The sequence below is a fragment of the Rattus rattus genome, chromosome 1, assembly GCF_011064425.1.
Source record: "Rattus rattus isolate New Zealand chromosome 1, Rrattus_CSIRO_v1, whole genome shotgun sequence".
Lineage (NCBI taxonomy): Eukaryota > Metazoa > Chordata > Mammalia > Rodentia > Muridae > Rattus > Rattus rattus.
Window position 1 is genome coordinate 123857928 of NC_046154.1, and position 20088 is coordinate 123878015.

The 20088-nt window shown below is 40.9% G+C and overlaps 1 protein-coding gene across 1 annotated transcript in view; it reads left to right on the forward strand.

The window, feature by feature from the left end:
- Atp6v0d2 (ATPase H+ transporting V0 subunit d2) overlaps positions 1-19098 on the forward strand; it is a 46900-nt gene extending 27802 nt beyond the window's left edge. The window contains exons 3-8 of the mRNA XM_032890356.1: positions 6452-6630; positions 8894-8973; positions 10282-10359; positions 15734-15910; positions 17144-17218; positions 18781-19098. Coding sequence (XP_032746247.1) covers positions 6452-6630; positions 8894-8973; positions 10282-10359; positions 15734-15910; positions 17144-17218; positions 18781-18942 — 751 coding nt within the window. The 3' untranslated portion in view covers positions 18943-19098. The remainder of the gene's footprint in view (positions 1-6451; positions 6631-8893; positions 8974-10281; positions 10360-15733; positions 15911-17143; positions 17219-18780) is intronic.
- Positions 19099-20088: the final 990 nt, after the last annotated feature.

Here is a 20088-nt window from a genome sequence, read left to right on the forward strand (position 1 = left end):
CCTTGTTATGATTTACAAACCGCTTTGATATGCATGGTTTACTTTAATTTGCCCAGTGGCCCTAGTAAGCCCTCCCTTCTTGTCCTGTGGTGCCAACTTCGATTAAAAGAATGCTCTATCTCCCTCTGTTTTAACACTTGTTTGCGTACTCCCTTCGGTCTTGTACCCTACTTCACTGTGCCTTCAAAACTGTGTGGGCTGCTGAGTCCCTTCCACCATAGCCCCTCCCACCTTAGTCCCGCCCATCTTATACAGGCACTTCCGGTTGCCATCCTCACCCCACTCAGTCTGATGAGTCTTCCTTTTAGCACACCTACTCAGTGTATCTCACTAAGTCTCATTTCGGCCCCAAAAACACTCTTCAGACATCTGCTCTATTCTTTCTTCTAAAACGTGAACTTTCCCCCCCTTTCAGTGCTGTGGGTCACATTCCAGGCCTTGGTACAGCCTAGATAACCATTCCAGCACTGGACTATATCCCCATTTGTTAAAATATATACTTTCTTCTAAGCTATCTTACATTATTTTTTATTGGATATTTTATATTTACATTTCAAATGGTATTTCCTTTTCCTGTTTCCCGCCCATAAACCCCTTTGCCCCATTCCCCTTTCCCCTTCTTCTACCCACCCACTCCTTCCCGCCTCCCTGCCCTGAAATTCCCCTACACTGGGGCATCGAGACTTAGCAGGACCAAGGGTTACTCCTCCCATTGGTGCCCAACAAGGCCATCTTCTGCTACATATGCAGCTGAAGCCATGGGTCTGTCCATGTGAACTCTTTGGATGATGGTTTAGTCCCTGGGAGCTGTGGTTGGTTGGTATTGTTCTTACGGAGTCTAACTCCTCCAATGGGGACTCTGCTCCCAGTTCAATGGTTTGCTGCTAGCATTCGCCTCTGTATTTGTCATGCTCTGGCAGAGCTTCTCAGGAGACAGCTATTTCAGGCTCCTGTCAGCATGCACTTCTTGGCATCAGCAATATTGTCTGGGTTTAGTGGCTGTATGCATATGGACTGAATCCCCAGGTGGGGCAGTCTCTGGATGGCCTTTCCTTCAGTCTCTGCCCCAAACTTTGCCTGTGTATTTCCTCCTATGAATATGTTTGTGCCCCCTTCTAAGAAGGACTGAAGCATCTGCATTTTGGTCATCCTTCTTCTTGAGCTTCATGTGGTCTGTGGATTGTATCTGGGTTAATTCAAGCATTTGGGCTAATATCCACTTATCAGTGAGTGCATACCATGTGTCTTTTTTTGTGTGTGTGTGATTGGGTTACCTCCCTCAGGTTGATATTTTCTAATTCCATCCATTTGCCTATAAGTTTCATGAGGTTACCTTCTGCTGAAGAGGTAATCATAGACCAATTTTAAGAATGCCTGTACAGATGGAATGGAGATTTCTGTTTGCCCTTGAGAGCAGAAGGAGGTCACTGTCACTTTAAGAGGGAAAGCAGTGGTGCTGCTGATAAAGTCTAGAGATTGCCAAGAGAAGAGAAACATATCCGTGGCATTTGGGTTGGGCACTGCTGTGGATCATGGGAGTTTGATGTCTGTGGGAAAAGGAGCAGTCACATGCGCCAAAAAGAAATCTCAGAGTCCAGATCACAGCTGGGCACGTAGCGCAGTGACAGGAGACTGTTATGGCATCTCAGAAGCCTGGTCCAATCTTCGGAACAGTAATGTATAAATTAAAAACAGGCATCTATTTTATTTTACATTATGCATCCATAATGAAACTATGTGTGTTTAGAAGAAGCAAAGACCATATTCTCAGAACCATAGATTTGAAACCCATGAAACGCACTTCTTTAGAGCTGAAAATTTGTGAATATTCTGCTTCCACAATAGAAGAAAATATGTGGCTGATATTGTTGAGTAGTGGGTATTGAATTAAAATTGCAGTGGGCTGGATATTTGGTTAGAACACACACAGGAACTTCATTCTCTCAGCTGAGAAGGTCTAGCAGAAATAGTGTCCTCTTAGCAAACCCAACTAGTACCCAGATGTTGGCTCTAGCACTATTTGCTCAAAAATAGGATCAAAATGTTTCCTCGGAGAAATAGCTGATTCTACGGCTGGGACAGGAAATGTGCAGAATTAGCCTAGACCACTTTATAGTGCCAGAAATGGAGGAAGTGCTAAGAACCAAACTACAATGACACAGGCATGTGAAAGGAACATCAGGCCAAGTGAAAGAACTCAGAGTAGCCGAAGCTGGGACAATCTGTGCCCAAAATAAAGGAAGTAGCATTGAACTATCATCCCAGGTAGAAAATAAACACCATGGGTTAGTGTCGGTGCAAACAAACTATTAAATTAATTAATAATTGAAGGAGAAACAATCTCCATTGTAGAAAAATTCCTGGAACTATTGCAGATTCTCTGTACTAAGGGCAAAATCGTCATCACCACTTCTCAGGGACAATGCATGTAGAGACAGACATTCAAAAGATGCAACATGGAGAGAATAGATGGGGCAGTTTTACTTTGGAGAGACCTGGCAAATGCTACCTTAGCCCAGAAATCAAGTCAATATCAAAGATGCGAAATTATGTTAACATCTACCCTTGATACGATGCAATGAGTCTTCTTCCTGGTCCTAGTAATCTATGCTTACAAAACATATTCTAGCAGCAAGGCATCCTATACCACACCTGATCAGTGCTCCACAAATTATCCAGGCCCATCAGTGACCCGTGTCTTCCATAGAAAGCATTCATCTCTTTTCCCCCACATAACATTTTTATTGATTCTCTGTGAGTTTTACAGCAAGTACCTGGTCACAATCCCTTCACCGTCCTTCTAGCAAACATTCGTCTTTTTCTATCTTACACCCACAGTACTTAGCAAAGGGCAGACGTTTCACAGTCGCTGTTAATGACACTGACATATTAAATTTTTTATCTCTAGAAGGAAGTTTTTCTAACTCAGTAAAGTAATAACTCTGAGCTGACTTTCAGCAACAGCCCTATGAGTTCAGGATCTGGTCATTGTTGTACAGAAAATATGTTTTTCAAGACTCTTAAACACGCTAAAGGACAAGTGAAAGTCCTAGAGGAAAGAGGAAATCTGAGACCCAAGGGAAATGCTGGACGTGTCTGGCTTCAGCTGGTTGTTTTATCTAAACCGGATAAAGGAATTGAAGCCTTGGCTTTGAACGTGGTTGTTTATGTACCCAAGGCAACCGTGTGTAGGCATTTTACACAACCTGAGGAAGTGGTGGATACTTGGAATGGAAAAGAGGTTTCACAGAGAGGCAAGTTGGCATTACCGCCAACAGGTTGCTGCCAGATTCGAGCAAGATGACCGGAAGACACATTCCACAGCCTTAGACTCCGTGCCCCGAGCTGTGACGTCTCTGCAGTAGACTGTCAGGACGCCTGAGGGAGAAACGCTTGCACATACTAAAACTCTACAACAATTAACATTCTCTTGCAATTTTGAAGTAGGGTCTCACTCTCTGGCTCAACTTGGCCTCAAACCTGTGTGGCCCCTTCACTTCATGACCTAGTAGCATTAGAGGTGTGTTCCACCGTGCCCGACCTAAAACCTACTTTTAACAACTTAAAGTGGTTTTGAAATTGAATGATTATAACATGATTTTAGGTGTTTTCATGATTTTCCCAGATGCTAATACCAGAGGGTATTATGTAGAAAGGGACTAAAAATGGGGATATTGGCATAGACCATGAGTAGAACTGAACATTACTCCACCTGAGTAGGTACTGATCCTGGCTACTACAGTACGTATGAGCAAAATTATCTAAAGTGGGAGTTTGAACTAAATAGATAACCAGGCCTCTTGTAGCTAGCCACCATATTCACCGCCAGGGAGCTTTATAGATATTATGGCTAGAGAAAGTAGTCTGTCATTTGATGAATGTCCCATGTCCAAGGGTTGATGGTGTTGATGAACCTGGTATATGTTGTGTAATGAGAACAAGGAGTGAAGGAGGGGACAGGAAAGTGATACCTCCCAATCATTCATTTCCTAAAGGACACTAGGAGAACTGGTGTTATGGTCCCATCTGAGAAATAAGTCCACTCAAAAAAGGAAGTTGAAATAAAGCTCAATTCAATCAGTACTACCCTTGTCTTTTTTTTTTTTTTTTTAATATTAAGCCAACTTCTGTCGTAGTGGAAACATACGCACATGTAATACACACATGTCCGGACCTTCTGAAGCCCACAACATGTAGGCAAATCTTCTTCATACCACTGACTTAAGCTGGACAATGTCATCTGTGCATATGCTCTTACATTTCAGAGGTGCTGAGGGGAACATCAAGTGCCCAAAGCTTACCAAGGACTACTAAGTGACAACAAACCCTTTATCGGGTAATTTCTTTTGAGCTTAGAGGGACAGTTAAGTAAATAAAACCATGCTGGAATCGTTTTCAACAGATAAAGTGGATTCTAAAATTTCACAAAGTCTAAATGTGGTACCGCTGTTTGGGAGGTAAAGAAACTTTATAGTCAAGTGCTTTTAATGAAGGGGATAATTGTCTTCTTCAAGAACGCTAGTTAGAATTCTCAGTGGGGTAGACCGTAGACTTACCAGAGCGAAGAAGACTTTGCTCTTCCAAATGGAAATGAATTGGTGCTCAGTGAGCCTGTAAACCATGCACTGAGCTCCAGCAATAGCATTTCCAACTATTCAGGTTCAGTGAAATCTGTAACGAAGTATCTCACTTTTCAAATCTATATGGTGGCAATGATGCAGTCTTCCACCACTGTTAAACTAGAGGGCCTCTGTCAATTCATCAGTGGACTGTCCCCTCCCTCCTCCAATCTGCCACCTCATTCTCTCCACTGCTTCTTTCCCCTTGGCATTGCATACCATTTCTTCTCTCTCAGCTGAAACAAATATGAACGATCTCTCTCTCTCTCTCTCTCTCTCTCTCTCTCTCTCTCTCTCTCTCTCTCTCGCCTTCTCTTTTCCCATTTCTTTAAACATATACGTATCAGGCTCTGCCTGCCTTTCTTCTTTTACGCTCCCACAAGCATACCTACTGAGTGCTTTTACTATCTCAGATGGACTCTTAGTACCTATAGCCTATGGATGCCTATGTCAGTGTCTACCTTAATATGCCTGTGTTCAATGACATCTCCTTATAACTTTTTAGAGCCTGTTGGAATTCACTGTCCTGGCTCTCTTCTGGCCATTCTAGTCCATACCCTTCAGCTCTTGAATGGTAAGGAGACTTCTATAGTTTACAAGGGGAACACTTTACATACTGTCTTAGAGTGTCTAGTGCTTTGAAAAAAACACTGTGATAAGAAGTAATGAAGATAGGAAAGGGTTTATTTGTCTTACATATCCTGAACGTCAGTCAATGAGGGAAGCTAGGGCAGTAACTCAAACTGAGCAGGGACTGGAGGCAGGTGCTGATGCAGAGGCCAAAGAGGGATGCTGCTTACTTGTTTACTTAGCCTGCTTTCTTACAGAACTCAAGACCTCCAGCCAGGGACAGCCCTTCCACATCAATCAGTAATTAACAGAATGTCCTACAGGTTTGCCTATAGCCCAGTCTTATGGAAGTACTTTTCCTAATTAAGGATCCTTCCTCTTAGATGACTCTAGACTGTGTAAAGTGGACATAAAACAAGCCAGCATATATGCTCTCTAGGGAGTGAGCTTAATCCCTGTCAACGCTTTGCCTTCTACCTTTAACTTGCCCTCTTCCTGCCTCTAGCTGTCTTAGGTTACACTTCTGAAGCTTTCTATCATCTTCTTGGGTATAATTCATTCTGTCCAAAATATCTGTATACACTGACACCATCTTCTTCCCACACTGTCTCTTCTCTTCTAAGAGTCCCTAATTTACTTGTGGTCCTAAACACTAAAAACAGCATAATATAAGGATTAAGAAGTAGTATCCTACAACAGACTGTATGAGTTTGGCTCTCAGCTGTCCCACTTCTTAGCCATAGCCACTCTCATGGGCTACTTTTGCATCCATTTGGGCCTCTGGAGATAATGACAGAATCAACATTACAGTGATTTTTACCTAGATCAAGTAAACTAATTTTCGAAAAGCATATATTCTACAGGTATATTCTTCCACCATTTTAATATTGAACACAGAGACTGTGACACAACCATATGCCCTGTAGGTGAAGCATTCAGCATCCAACATTGTTCTTAAGACCAAAGCGCTATCCAGCATGATCCAGCATGAGCAGACTTGGGCCTGCCCCAGTGGTCAAGTGTGTGTGTGTGTGTGTGTGTGTGTGTGTGTGTGTGTGTGTGTGTGTGTTATTCTTTTTCAAATATCCTTCCTTCTACCTTGAAACACTCACGTCCCCAGATCTTTACCCTTTATGTCACAAAATCCACTCCTTCTTTAAATTTCAGCCTGAATGCCATCCCAGGGAGTCTAACCTGTGGGCTCAGCTACAAATCACCACACCGTTCAGCACTGTTTTTCTAACATTTGAGTACTATTCCAGGTGCAGCTATATGATAGACAACATAATTCTACTGATGAATGGGGCATTGCAAAAGAAATCCCTGAAAGAAGTTCTAGCCAAGTGTCACCCATTGGGCCGTTTCACTGAGATGGAAGCCGTCAACATTGCAGAGAGCGCCTCAGAGCTCTTCAAGGCTGTGCTGGTTGAAACACCATTGGGTATGAATACTTATTTGTGAAATGGCCTGTGCATGGGAGCAGAGTCATTAGAAAACACACCTTCAACATGCAACATGTGTATGGATGTAGTTCTATACTATTCAGATTCATAGCTGTGTGCAGGATATCTGAGCTGGACGTGGTGGCACATACATACATATGTGGAAGGCTAAGGCAGGAAGTTGGGAGTCCAGTTACACAGAGAGACCCTGCTTCCTGAAAACAAAGAACACAACACAGCAAAAAGAAGCCTCTAGGCCTAGGGTCATTGCTCAATTGGTAAAGCACTTGTCCTGCAGGCATAACAGCTTTGAATTTGAGCCTCAGAACCCTTGAAGAAAACACAAGTGTTGTGGCACATTTCTCTAATCCCAGCACTGCAATGACAGAGAGCCATAGGTCTTGCTAGATGGCTGAGACTTGACATGCTTTAGGCCAGTAAGAGACTCTATCACAAAAACACGGGGTGTGGTTCTTAAGGAATGACACCTAAAGTTTCCCTTGACTTCCACTTGTATACACACACACACACACACACACACACACACACACACACACACACACGTATGGGCACCCACTCATACAGGTATACATGTACAGAAATATACATAAACGCACAAGCAGAAAAACAGATAAAGTTAGGATAACCTTACATTCTCATTTCTCAGAGGAAGGCAAGTGAGGCGATCTGGTATTTGTCACTGATAATCATTCAAATTAGGGAAGGGGATGGGGCTTATATCCCAACTTCCAAATCCTTATGCTTTCTACGAGGTCATAGAAATTAAATGAACTTGTGAGGTTTCAAACTATTGGTTTCCTTTCTGTGTTTTACACAATTAGTTCTTTATCCTTTCATATTAAACTCTTACTAATTCGGGTCATATCTAGGGAGCATTTTGTTTTAAGAAGTTTAGAAATGTCATTGTTATGAGCCACTTGGGAGCTTCTATGAAATTATCTAGATCAGTTATGAGATGACTTAATTTCATTATAATTTGGTGCTGATAAAAATGTCATTGTTCAAAATGTTAAAGGGGAAGTTTTCATGCATTGTCTATTACTGTCAGGAAATCTAGAATGGTAGCAATTCATTGTTGATCATCAGCAAAGTAGCTTTATTTTTAATTTGGGGAGCAGGGGGAGCTGAAGGGATTTTCAACCCCGTAAGAACAACAATATCAACCAACCAGACACTCCAGAGCTTCCAGGGACTAAACAACCATCCCAAACTCTTGGGATGGCTCCAGTCATATATGTAGCAGAGGATGGCCTTGTCCGGCATCAATGGGAGGAGAGGCCCTTGGACCTGCTAAGGCTTGATGCCCCAGTGTAGGGGAATGCCAGGGTGGGAAGGTGGGACAAGTGGGTGGTTGGGTTGGGGGGCACTGTCAAAAGCAGGGGGAGATAGCGGGTTTCTGGAGGGTACACTGGTAAAAGGCTAACATTTGAAATAAATTAAAAAGTATCCCCCCTCAAAAAAAATGAAATGTCTCATCAGTCAGCACTGGCAGCCGTTCTGGAGGACCTGGGTTTGATTCCTAAGTACTCACACAGTGCCTCAAACTATCTGTAACTGCATTTGGTGGGGAGCCAACAACCTCTCCTCTGAAGGCACTGGGCATACACAAAAAATACAGTGTATTTTATAGGCAAAATACCCATTTAGATAAAAATATAAAAACCAAAATAAAATAAATAATTTAGAGAGCAGGGTTAAACATAGGGTATTTTTTCATGCTAAGAACATGCACTATACATGAACCTATGCTCTGAATCAAAATGTTTCCCTTCAAAGAGATAAGTTAAAAAGCCTTTCTGTATCTGGGTCACCTTTCTGTATCTGAGGCTCAGGTAGTATAGCCTCATGGAAACCAGGCCGGTCTGGAATGAATGAGCTGTGAATAGGAAGCTGTGCTCTGCCGGTCCCTGTACAATGACTTGGGTAATTTAGTTTACCCCAACACCCTCACTTTATATTGCAGGGTAACAGGTTCGAAAATGAGTCTAAACATAGTTTTAGTAAAACAATGAGCCTGGTATAAACTAAGGTACAGATGGTAAATATTGTTATAAGGATAGGATATAAGGAATTTCAAAAAGTTAGCCTTCAGTGACTATTTTCAAGGTACTGTGAAGATTAAATAAGGTAATGTGTATCTGCTGTTTGGAATAGCAAGCAATGTCTAGGGTTCACACACAGTAAATGGTTGATGAATATCAGGTTTGTACTCTCTTGTGATTTATAGCCTTTTTCTTTCAGCTCCATTCTTCCAAGATTGTATGTCTGAAAATACTCTTGATGAACTGAATATTGAATTACTGCGCAATAAACTATACAAGGTAATGGTTTTCCCAAATGTATTTTTCTTGATTGCATAATATAATAGAGTTGGAGTTCATTATTAACAAACTTAGTTCGTTGGCCAACTTCTGCAATTATTAAATCATGCCTATTTGGAATATCACCTCTATTGTTTTTTTTCTTTTTTTTTTTTAGTTTATATGCATGTATGTCAGTTTCTCCTACCTAGCAAGATTTTTAAGAATAAATAGCATATCCTATTCTTCTGTATTCTTTGTTCTTTGTCCAATGTGTGGGATAGGATATAAGGATAATGGTAAATGGGTAGATAAATATGTGAGAAAACTTATATCAAAGGCAACTGGCATATGCGGTAGGCATTCTGTTTATTGTGTCTGTCTCTGCTGTAGATCTTGTTTCTGCATCTTATAATTATCTGTACATAAAAATAGTACAGATAATTAAGCCCATGCCAGCATTACCAACTAGCAGATTCTATGTCATATATAACACTGCATAATCTGATTGTCTGAATTGTATTGCCACCATTACATACAGAGTAAACTGTATATTATAAGCTGAGCAAAATATGCTAGTGTACACAGTCATAAACTAACATGCACTACTATGTATGAAAAGAGTGTATTAAGCTCAAATACATGGTCCTCTCAATATTATTTTATTATATGCAGCCTTTCATTCTGTAAAGAGACACTTGAGCTATAAGGAGGCATTCCTGAGACATAACCAACAGAACATAGTGTCCTGTTATAAGTCCTATAAGCAATTCATGAATCTTAAAGTCTAGTAGCAAAGCTATAAGATTTGTGCAACCTTGTTCATCATATCAACCTAAGGAAGATGGAGAGACAAGGCTTTCGTTTGCAGAAACAACTTAGTAATGATTTAGTTGAGTATTAGAGCTGGAATGCAAACACAGGCAGTCTAACCTTACAACCTAGATGTATTCTCACAGTCAAAGCCAACATGTCTTACAAGATTTAATATCAGAGTCATTAAATCATTTACAGAGCTCAGAGAAGGACTTGGCACTCTTGTTAGAATAGCTGGAATCAACTACATAAAATAATCCAAGAACAGTACAAACGTGATCGTTAAATAATTAGACATTGCGATAAGTGCAGTTTTGTTCTTTTATGGAGTTCTTTTTCAGTCTGGCCATGGGAATATTAAATTCCTATTAAATTCACTATAGAATATCCTATGGTAGAAACAATTCAGTTTCCAGTAAAGCATTTTATAAGCTAGGAAAAGATGACCTAGAAGTTTCCAGAAGGAAAATTACTCATTTCATTGTTAAAAATCTCATCTCCCTTTTTTCCAAGTCTTACCTCGAGGCATTCTACAAATTCTGCAAGGATCACGGTGATGTCACAGCAGAAGTTATGTGTCCCATTCTTGAGGTAAGAAGGATCCTTTGGCTCTGTCTTTGGGGTTTTTTTTATCCTAGAAGTTACTTGAAAATTCAATCCGGGATGTCATTTGATGTCTTAAGAGTACTGCTTTCTTAGAAGCTAGCATCGTAACTAGGTGGGTGAACCTAAGGGATTTGGGCTCCATTTCTAGCAATGCACAAAACAACCAAACAAAATGACTATCAAGGAGTGGTTATGATTCATGCCGACAGACATGTAGAAAGCAGGTTACAATTCAGTAAACATTTTGTGTACTACTCACACCTGGTAGATTATAATATCCACTCAGATTTGCTCCAAGGAGGGAACACTGCGGAGCAGGAAACCCTGCTGCAGTCCATCATGTCTACTCACAGTGGCGTAATCCTTTTACAGACTTTAAACAAAGCCTCGCTCGGCAGCCCTCTACCATGCCAGCCTCCAGCAGGAAGAATATAGTTTAAAACACACAATAGCAGGAATTCGATTATGTGTGTAACTCCACATCCACATCCCCAGAGTTGATGTTGCATCCTTTTACAGTTTCTTTGTATCGTCAAAGATCCCATGCATGCTCAGAGGTCCTCTTGACAGAAGGTTGACATCTAAGTGCATGGGAGATTGGGTGGACATCAAGGGAGGCTGGTGTTCATCCCAGATTGTATTTAACAGACATTTCACCATGACCTTCTAATCCTCTTGACAAATGAAAGGAATACCACTTTCATGTTTTCTGAATCCTTATTTTGCCCTTTGAAACTAAGTCCTATCTAGGGAATATTTCTATTCTCTCTTTTTTTTTTTTAAAAAAAAAATGGACTTCTGGTTTCAAGCAAAGTCTATTAAGCACTATCCTTTAAGCAAAAAGAAAAAAAAATTACAGGTGGCATTTGCATATATTTTCAATCCAATTCTGAAACTGCTTTTGATCTAATTCGTTCTCAAAATATATACTCATTTCAATTTTATAGTTAAAGTTCCTTTGTTATTCCTTGCTGAAATGTTTAAAGACAAGCAGCCCTTGAAATAAAAATTTTACCCATGTCTGAAAAAGTATAAAAATGTGTTTTGCTATAATATATTATGAAGTGGGAATTTAACAAATAAAAACATTTTTTTTTCATAACGCAATGTGACAAGTGAGCTGGTCTCTCCTGGACATGCTGGTTATATAATGAAGAATAAAGGAATCTTCAGCAGTGGTTTTCTCTCCTCGCATAGAATTAACTGCTTACCATTTCATCCATAGTTCCAAACTGCACTTTCCAGTTGGTATAATTCTGTAGGTTTAGTAACAGTGTGTCGATCTATGCCCAGGAATATGTAACATAAAAGTTTTCATAAAACCTATAACCTTATGACTCTTACCAGACAACACTGTCCCATGGGCACAGCTCAGTTGTAGCACCCTTACCAAACACAAGTGCATGAGGTCCTGCATTCAATCTTCAGCACTATCTTGGTCGGTGTTCTACTGCTGTGCAGAGATGTAACCAAGGCAACTATTAGAGAAAGATTTAAATTGGGCGTCTGCTTACAGTTTCCAAGGTTTAGTCCATTGTCATCGTGACAGGAATCATGGCGGCATGCAGACAGATGCTAGAGCAGTAGCTGAGAACTACATCCTGATCCACAGGCAGAGACAGACAGAGACACTAGGCTTGACACAGGCTTTTGAAACCTTAAAGCCCAATTCCTGTGACACAGTTCCTTCAACAAGACCACACCTCCTAATTCTTTTCAAATAGTACTACTCTCTGGTGAGTAAGCACTCAAATATCTGAGCCTATAGAGGCCATTCTTATTTAAACCACCATGAGCACTTAAAAGAAAAGGACGGAAATCCAAAACTTAACATTACCATGTGCTAGATTGTTATGCTAGTGCTTTGTATAAATGAACTCCCTAGGACTTAAAGACTGATATTTTAGAGCCTATCTTTCAAAGGAGTCCACTGAGGCACACAAATGGCTAAACACATCCCTAGAGACATATTAGTAGTAAAAGTCAATGTCAGGACTTGAGCCTGACAGCTTGGATTCAGTCCTTATATACTTATCTAAGGTGGCATATTGCTTCAACACCCATAGCTCTTTTGTGTATAAAAACATATTAATTCATAAGTAATATTCTACTGCACTACCTGTAATAACAAGAATATACAATTAGTATGCCTCTGCAATTCTCAATAGTGTTTTGGAAAAAATGGTTATCAGTAGAAAAATTTGACTACTATATACCTAGTGTTCTTGTGTTTTCTTCCCTACTCCAATAATACCAATCGCATAGAACTATCTTTATACATTTACATAGAAATATCAGCTCCACAGGGCAAGCAATTACTACATTTCTAAAGATAAGCTCAGATGAGAGTAGTCAGTTTTACGTGAGCTGAAGATCACATACTTGGCCTCTTCATAATTCTGCAGCTTCGGAGCACTACAACTTATAATAGTCCATATATGTGGTCTTGAATGTCAGTTGATGGGAGACCTCAAAAAAAACTTGCTGTAGTAGAGGAGAGCATTGAAGAGTTGGGAATGTAGCTCAGAGGGAGAGTGTTTATCTAGAAGGCAGAGATCTCCAGGTTTAAAACCCAGCCCTGCAGAAGAGGGAGAGAAAATGCAGAACAGAAGAGAATATAAAGAGAGAGGAGGAAGAGAGAGGAGAAAGAGGAGCTTCTCCTATAATCTCAAGTTGTGTCAGACTTTGCTTAGAGATAATCAAAGAGCATGTTTTTAAACTTTTAAAATTATAGTCATTTTCCCTATGAGGCTCCGCGTGCATGCCAAGAGCTTTCAAACTCAAGGGAAAAAGAACATTAAATTATAAAAAGAATTCAAAAGCAAACATCCAAATAGGCAGGAAATAGAAGAATGTGCTATGAAAAAAGCAGGCTCTTTGTGGGAACACCCCTTCCCCTTCAGTGTAGGTATTATATCAGCCTGCAGGGGTATGGAATGGAACGTGTGCTTACAAGCTAAGAAATAAACTAGTAACAAAGGCGAAGCATAAGAAATGAATGGATTATTCGGACAAACCATTATGTTCAAAGTCTTCTTTTCTCAGCCTGACTTTTCCCCATCTACCTGTTTATTTAGTGTTCCACTTGCTTACTTATCCCTAAGTTTAATCTGTGACCATCTTCCAAATGCCCCACACTCCCTCGAGCAGCAGTCTCCTCTGATGAGGTCTCTGCTGTCTTGATGCCTGCAACACTGCTTAGCCCGTCATATTTCTCTCCTTAAAATTCTAACATCTTACAACTAGAAAGAATAACTGAGACAGCTACCCACATGCTGTTTACTTCAAGGATTCTTATTGTCATGAACAATCCTGCTTTCATTTCTTCTCTTTTCCCTGGAAGTTCCAAAATGATTTACAAGACCGGTTATATGCAGGAGCCAGATTGTAACTGCTTTTGCTTCCAAATAAGGCTACCCTGCTTCTGACCCACCCATAATTTCCATGAGACTAATCAAAAGGACCAGTGGGAGCACTCACTCTGCGATGATAAGAAACACCTGTTCTAACAGAAGCATTCCATTAAAGCTGTTGCAAGCCTAGCTTTGTCACTAGCTAGTAAGTGTGGGAAGTAATGAAGGACAGCACAGAGCCAGTCTTTTCAGCTTTCTTGTGCTGGTGAACAGCCGTGGATTCTTGTTGAAGAGCAGACTGTCGTTCCATTGGTTCCAACTTTAGACTATGGCTTGAGATTCTGCATTTTCCCCATTGACGTCAAAGCTACTGAGCCATGACTTCGAGTAGCACCACTGTAGCAAATATTGTAGGAAATTCAAAAGCGATGAAATCAAACAGACTGTTCTGTTAGATTCAATAGATAGCTAGAATACTCCTCTGTGACAGGCATCGAGTCCAGAAATGAGCAATGGATTAAAAAAAAAAAAAGACATGATCCTTCCAAGAGTTAAGAGGAAGAAGTGGAAAAATACAGGGACAGACTTCAAATGACATAGTAAGTACAAAGTATTTCAACAACTTGAAGAATTCTTAAGTCCAAAGGCCAACAGCCTGCATAAAAGGTAGGGCCCTTGAGGGAGTGAAAAAGGGCCTGGGAAGAAAGTAGTAAGAGGCAGAGGATGGGGAGGATCCTGTGAGATGCTTTCAACTGGACATGACGTACCGGTTACACACATGAACGTACAACAGTTGTAGTTACCTGTATAGTCCTGCATAAGATCATTTGTGAACTGTTGGCAGTTGATGTGGCTACTGGAGGAGCTATTTTTCTGTAAGAGTGTGATGTGGCTATTGGTAGGTTCCCCATACCCCAGTGGATGGCCCCATACCCGTTTGTGTATAGGACAACCAGTGGGTTAAAAGGTAAATACATGTATACCATATAGATACATACACAATATATAGTATACTATATATAAATATAATTATTATATAAATAATAAATTATATACTATATACTATTATATAAATAATATATAAATATAGTATAAATATAAAATATTTTCACAATAAAAAAGAGGAAGATGGAATAGTTAATGTAGATCTGAGAAAAACTGAGAGGAAGCAGAAACATGAAGAACAAAGGAATAGGAAAGAAATCTTAAGAAAGCACGAGTGCAGGAAACAGGACTATTCAGTGGCCTACAGTGTTCATGAGCACAGGTCATGAGTGCACACTGACCTACTTAAGGATCCTAAGGAATCCGGCCTCGCAAGGAAGACAAATCACCCCAAAACACGGGATTCTCGGCTACAGAATCAGAGGTGCCAGGTCATAAAAAAAAATCCAAATCCAAAAAAAAAATCCAAATCATGAAAATACAGATGGTGTAAAGTATAAAGTTTAATGACATAAAATGAATAAATAGGGCTAGGGATTTATGGTAGAGCCAGTGTGACGTGCATAAGGCCCCTACGTCAGATCCTCAGCATCTCACACAGTAACAACGATACCAGCTATGGCGGCAGGAACAACGAGAAGGGCTTGGTATCATGGAGAGATGCGCGCTTTTGCTGTTCACACACCCCGGCAGACATAGTCACTCACATTGCCTTACTCCCTCCATGGCTGCATGATCCTGGCATGATTCCCACCTTTATGGAAAATACGTCGGTGACTCTGGTAACATACATGAAAACAACTTGCGAGTGGCTACTCATTGCGAGCAACCTGGGAAAGAAAGCTTTGTGGAGGGTTTCAAGAGCCATAGGCTGTCCCAGGGCTGCACAGCTTCCTCCAGCAAACAAATTTCTCCCTTTCAAGAGGAGACTAAAGGGACAGTGACGCATGCCCACTTTGTAATTAGACATGGACAGTAGATCACTTCAGAAATGCAATTCTGCGTGTAGCTTGTACTGTGAACGATGATGAGCTTTGCTACCTTATGTCTCTCGCGTTCAGTTTGAGGCCGACAGACGCGCTTTAATCATCACTCTGAACTCATTTGGCACTGAGCTGAGCAAAGAAGACAGGGAGACCCTCTTCCCCACCTGCGGCAAGCTCTATCCGGAGGGACTGCGGCTGTTAGCCCAAGCCGAAGACTTTGAGCAGATGAAGAGAGTGGCAGACAATTACGGAGTAAGTCACTTCGCCAGCACCCTGAGTGCCTTGTATTACTTCAGCACGGGCCCTTTAGAAGCTCACACATCCATTTAGACACCTCATCCAAAGTTACTCCCAGATGGCAGCAGGCAGAGCCTCTTGCAGTAATTATGCCTCCCAGAGAAACGCTTCAAGTTTCCCGTCCAAGCTGGTGTCTTTTAAGAATCCTGCCAAGAAAGCCCTTGTTTAAATCTCCCAGGAGTGGTTAGCTGAGCACTTCTTGAAGTACCTTTTAAAGCAACTTTCCCAAGAGGCCAAGGCGAGCTTCTAGAAGTGGGAGTTCATGTCAAAACTATATAAAAGAGCCTGACCCCAGTGCTCCTTTCAAGTACCCACTGGGGAAACAAGAGTCAGGGCGGAATAGCTAGAGAGACGACAAGAGAATATGGGATGTGTGTGGTTTTTCCCAGCCCCTTTGCTTAATGGCAGAAACTGGGAGACGAACAGAACCGTTGGCTCGCTCTCCCTGCTCCTGCATTCAGCACTCTCAGACAGCATGGAGATCTCCACACATACATGGTTATTCTTCTCACCCAGGTCCCACCTCCTCAGCCTTGTGGGTAGTCACACATATCACCTGCTTTTCACAGCCTCAGCGTAAAAATTGACACTGGTGTTTCCTTGTGGGTTTCTGTGTTTTTCTAGGAGAAATCCAGCAAATCCTATATATAACCCTCCTAAGGATGCCACCTATAACTGAGGGCAACTCTTCCCTATAATATTAAGAATTGGGCTTCTCCCCAGTTTCCACACCTTCTGCACTTGAAATTCCTTGAGGCGTTATTAGTTGTCATCTCAAGGAATTCACAAACCTATACTGGTCAAACTGTAAGAGTTCATTGAGTCCGATGCATTTATGTGTGAAAATGTTAATGTACAACGAGAAAAATGTAGCTTTTGCCTTGTACTTGTATCCTTGAGTACGTGAGAAAGTGAGAAAGGGGAAATTTTAACCATCGCTTTGGTTGTTTGGATATTTTGAAGGGTGCGGGGATGTCAGAAAGTCAAAGGCCTAACCAAAAGCATTCAGGCCTTCAGTTACAAATTTTCTTTAAAGCGCGCACACGTGCGCGCGCGCGCACACACACACACACACACACACACACACACACACACTAGCAATATCTACATTGCTAAGAAGATATATTCACATGCGTTTGTAAAACCTGAAGAATCCTTTACATTTAAACTCTCATCTTTGTTTTTAAGGTTTACAAGCCTTTGTTTGAGGCCGTAGGTGGCAGCGGGGGAAAGACACTGGAAGATGTTTTCTATGAGCGAGAGGTATGACAGAAGTGAAAACGTTATCATTTATGTGCTGCTGCTGCTGCTGCTGCTGTTGTTGTTATTGTCATTGTTGTTATCATAAACTATTTCCTCACTTGGAGTTTCTTTATATAGTTTATCGGGACAATTGATGCTTTTCCGTAAGTATTGCATATTTTCACTTCCATATAGTGCCAGAGCCCTGCGGCTATGTATAGTTTCACATAAATTGTCTTGTGAAGAGTTGTGCTTAGTGGGAGCTGTAGAAGTGGCTTTTGCATAGTTAGTAAAGTTTCCCCTCATTCCCTCATTCACGGAATCTGCAAGAAAGGTTTTTCCATAGTTAAAATGCAGGTATAGCTGCATCCACGTGGGAATTATTCATATGGCAACCCAGAGATTATTCCCTTTCCCTAAAAAAAGTCCAGATTACTTAATCAATTGTTCTCAGGTCCTTGGCGACTATATTATTTAAAGAAGAAAAAATTTATTCTTCCTAATCAAGTTTGTTTCTACAATTCTAGATAAATTTTCTATTATTTTTCACTTGACTGAAACCAGTGGCCTACCTGTGCCTATTGGTTGAAATTAAGTAAGAACCAGAGGTCAATGTTGGGTTATCGCCACTTGCAGCTTGGGAACTTTGTTCCTAGATATTAGGCATTTTCCAACAGTCTACCTCCACAGAAAGAAGTAGAAACAAGGCAAAGGATCCAACATATTAGGGATCTTTAAAAACTACACAGACTGTAGCAGCACAACAAAGGGACAGTCAATGAAGCTACTCCTTGCAAGAAACACAAGTGTCTACAGAGTCAGCCTCCACTTCTGACTGTGTTGCTTAAGGTGAGCAGAGCAGCATCAGGTGCTGCGCACCTCTTCTGCGCAGCGTAAGGGCCTGCGCATCTCTTCTGCGCAGCATGGTGGACTGAGTACTTCTGCGCACGCAGCTTGGTGGGCTGCGTGCCCGGTGTGCGTCTTTTCCATCCTAAAGTCAAAGTGGAACTAAGTGAAAGACCTGCTCCATTTCCAACTTTATTCTAGTTTTAAAAAATTTAATTTTCTTTTGCTTACTTAATTTTGAAGAACAAAGCAGTGCAGCTGCATGGACTGTGGCTACAGACCACCATTAAAAGCTCACAATGTCAGTCTGGATTCCAGTACACTGTCGCATTGCTCTGAGAGGTAGACAGCCTTAAACACCTCCACAACCTTTTTTGAAGTTGTGGCCAAGAAGGGATACTTTACCTAAATGAGGCTAGCCCACCAACTGAAAGCCAGATAAATAATACTGCAAAGTTAAACATACATTTCCCAAACGCACCTTTCTGCTAGGATGCGAAGCCTACCATATGAGTCCATAAACTTACTTTGTCCGTTGACACTTTCGACATTTGTCTGTGTGACACTTCCTTAATACATGCTGTTTCCTCTGATCCCACTATTGGTCCAACTTGCCTACTACTTAAGAACAAATCAGTACTATGGAAGCAGAGGCCATTTCTAGTTTCTTCATTACTTCATAAATGTAGTATGTTGTAGACAAACTGATAGTCCGTGTCGTCTTTTTCCTTCCCTAGGTACAGATGAATGTGCTGGCATTCAACAGGCAATTCCATTATGGTGTGTTTTATGCCTATGTGAAGTTGAAGGAGCAGGAGATGAGAAATATCGTGTGGATAGCGGAATGCATCTCACAGCGACATCGAACTAAAATCAACAGCTACATTCCAATTTTATAAGCCAAGTTGGAGGCCACAAGTGCAGAAGTGACAGGAAGTTATTGAACAAAGGAAAGGGGGTTGTGTTACATTATGTAGATTATATAAAAGTCAGTCATACCACCTTTCCCTGAACTGCGTGTCCACTGGAAGCCCAGTAAACAGACTTGAAACAAAGTGTTCCTTTCTTGTTTTCAGCAAACCCTAATTACTGTTTCACATCTATGGCTTATTGCTCACTGACCTCGCACACTCATTTTAATTGACCCCGTAGCACTTTGCGTACTTGGATTTAGTCATTCTAAGATCATGCCTAAACAGGCGCTTCGTTCCTTTTCCATTCTTCTCCCCAAGCTCAAACACTGAGTGGCTGCTTTGCCTTTTAACTGTTTGGTCCTTCCATGCATTCACAAAAATGCAAAGCTGTGGGTAAGTAACGAACACCACATTTGGTGAAAAAATGTTGCCTTCTCTTCCCCCAAGACTTTTGTAATCCCGAGAAAGAGAGATTCCCAAAATGCAAGCATAATTAAATTATTTGTTACTAAATTAGATTTTCACAACACTGCACACACACACACACACACACACACACACACACACACACACACACAGAGAGAGAGAGAGAGAGAGAGAGAGAGAGAGAGACAAATTAAATAGATATTTATATCAATGGTTCTGTCACAATTTATGCAAGAAGAAAATCCCACTAATTGTACCCCTTTCCTTCAGAAGAAGAGTTACAGGTATAGTGTGGTTACTTCAGAAAGTTGAAACCAATGCAGAGGCTGCTCAGTAAAAGAAAATAACAAGATATGTCTCCAGTCTTTTCTTTAAATATCAAAAGTGTTCTTAAATATAGTCTGTGTTTGATATACTTCAAGAATTCAACATGTGCAGTCAACTCAAAGACGCAGCAGGTAAGAGCGCCTGTTGTCAACTCTAAATCCATGAGTTCGATTCCTAGGAGCTCACATGTCGGAGGGAACTACAAGGAATTACAAGATTGCCTTTAACCCTTTAATCTTTACTTACGCACCCCGCCACTTACACACACTTGTAAAAGAATTTTAAAGAAACGTGCAAAAATGATTTGAACTTTTTTATTATCAGCTGTCTATATAAAAACACTGTCTAGAATAGTATGAATAAACTAAGTAGCACAAC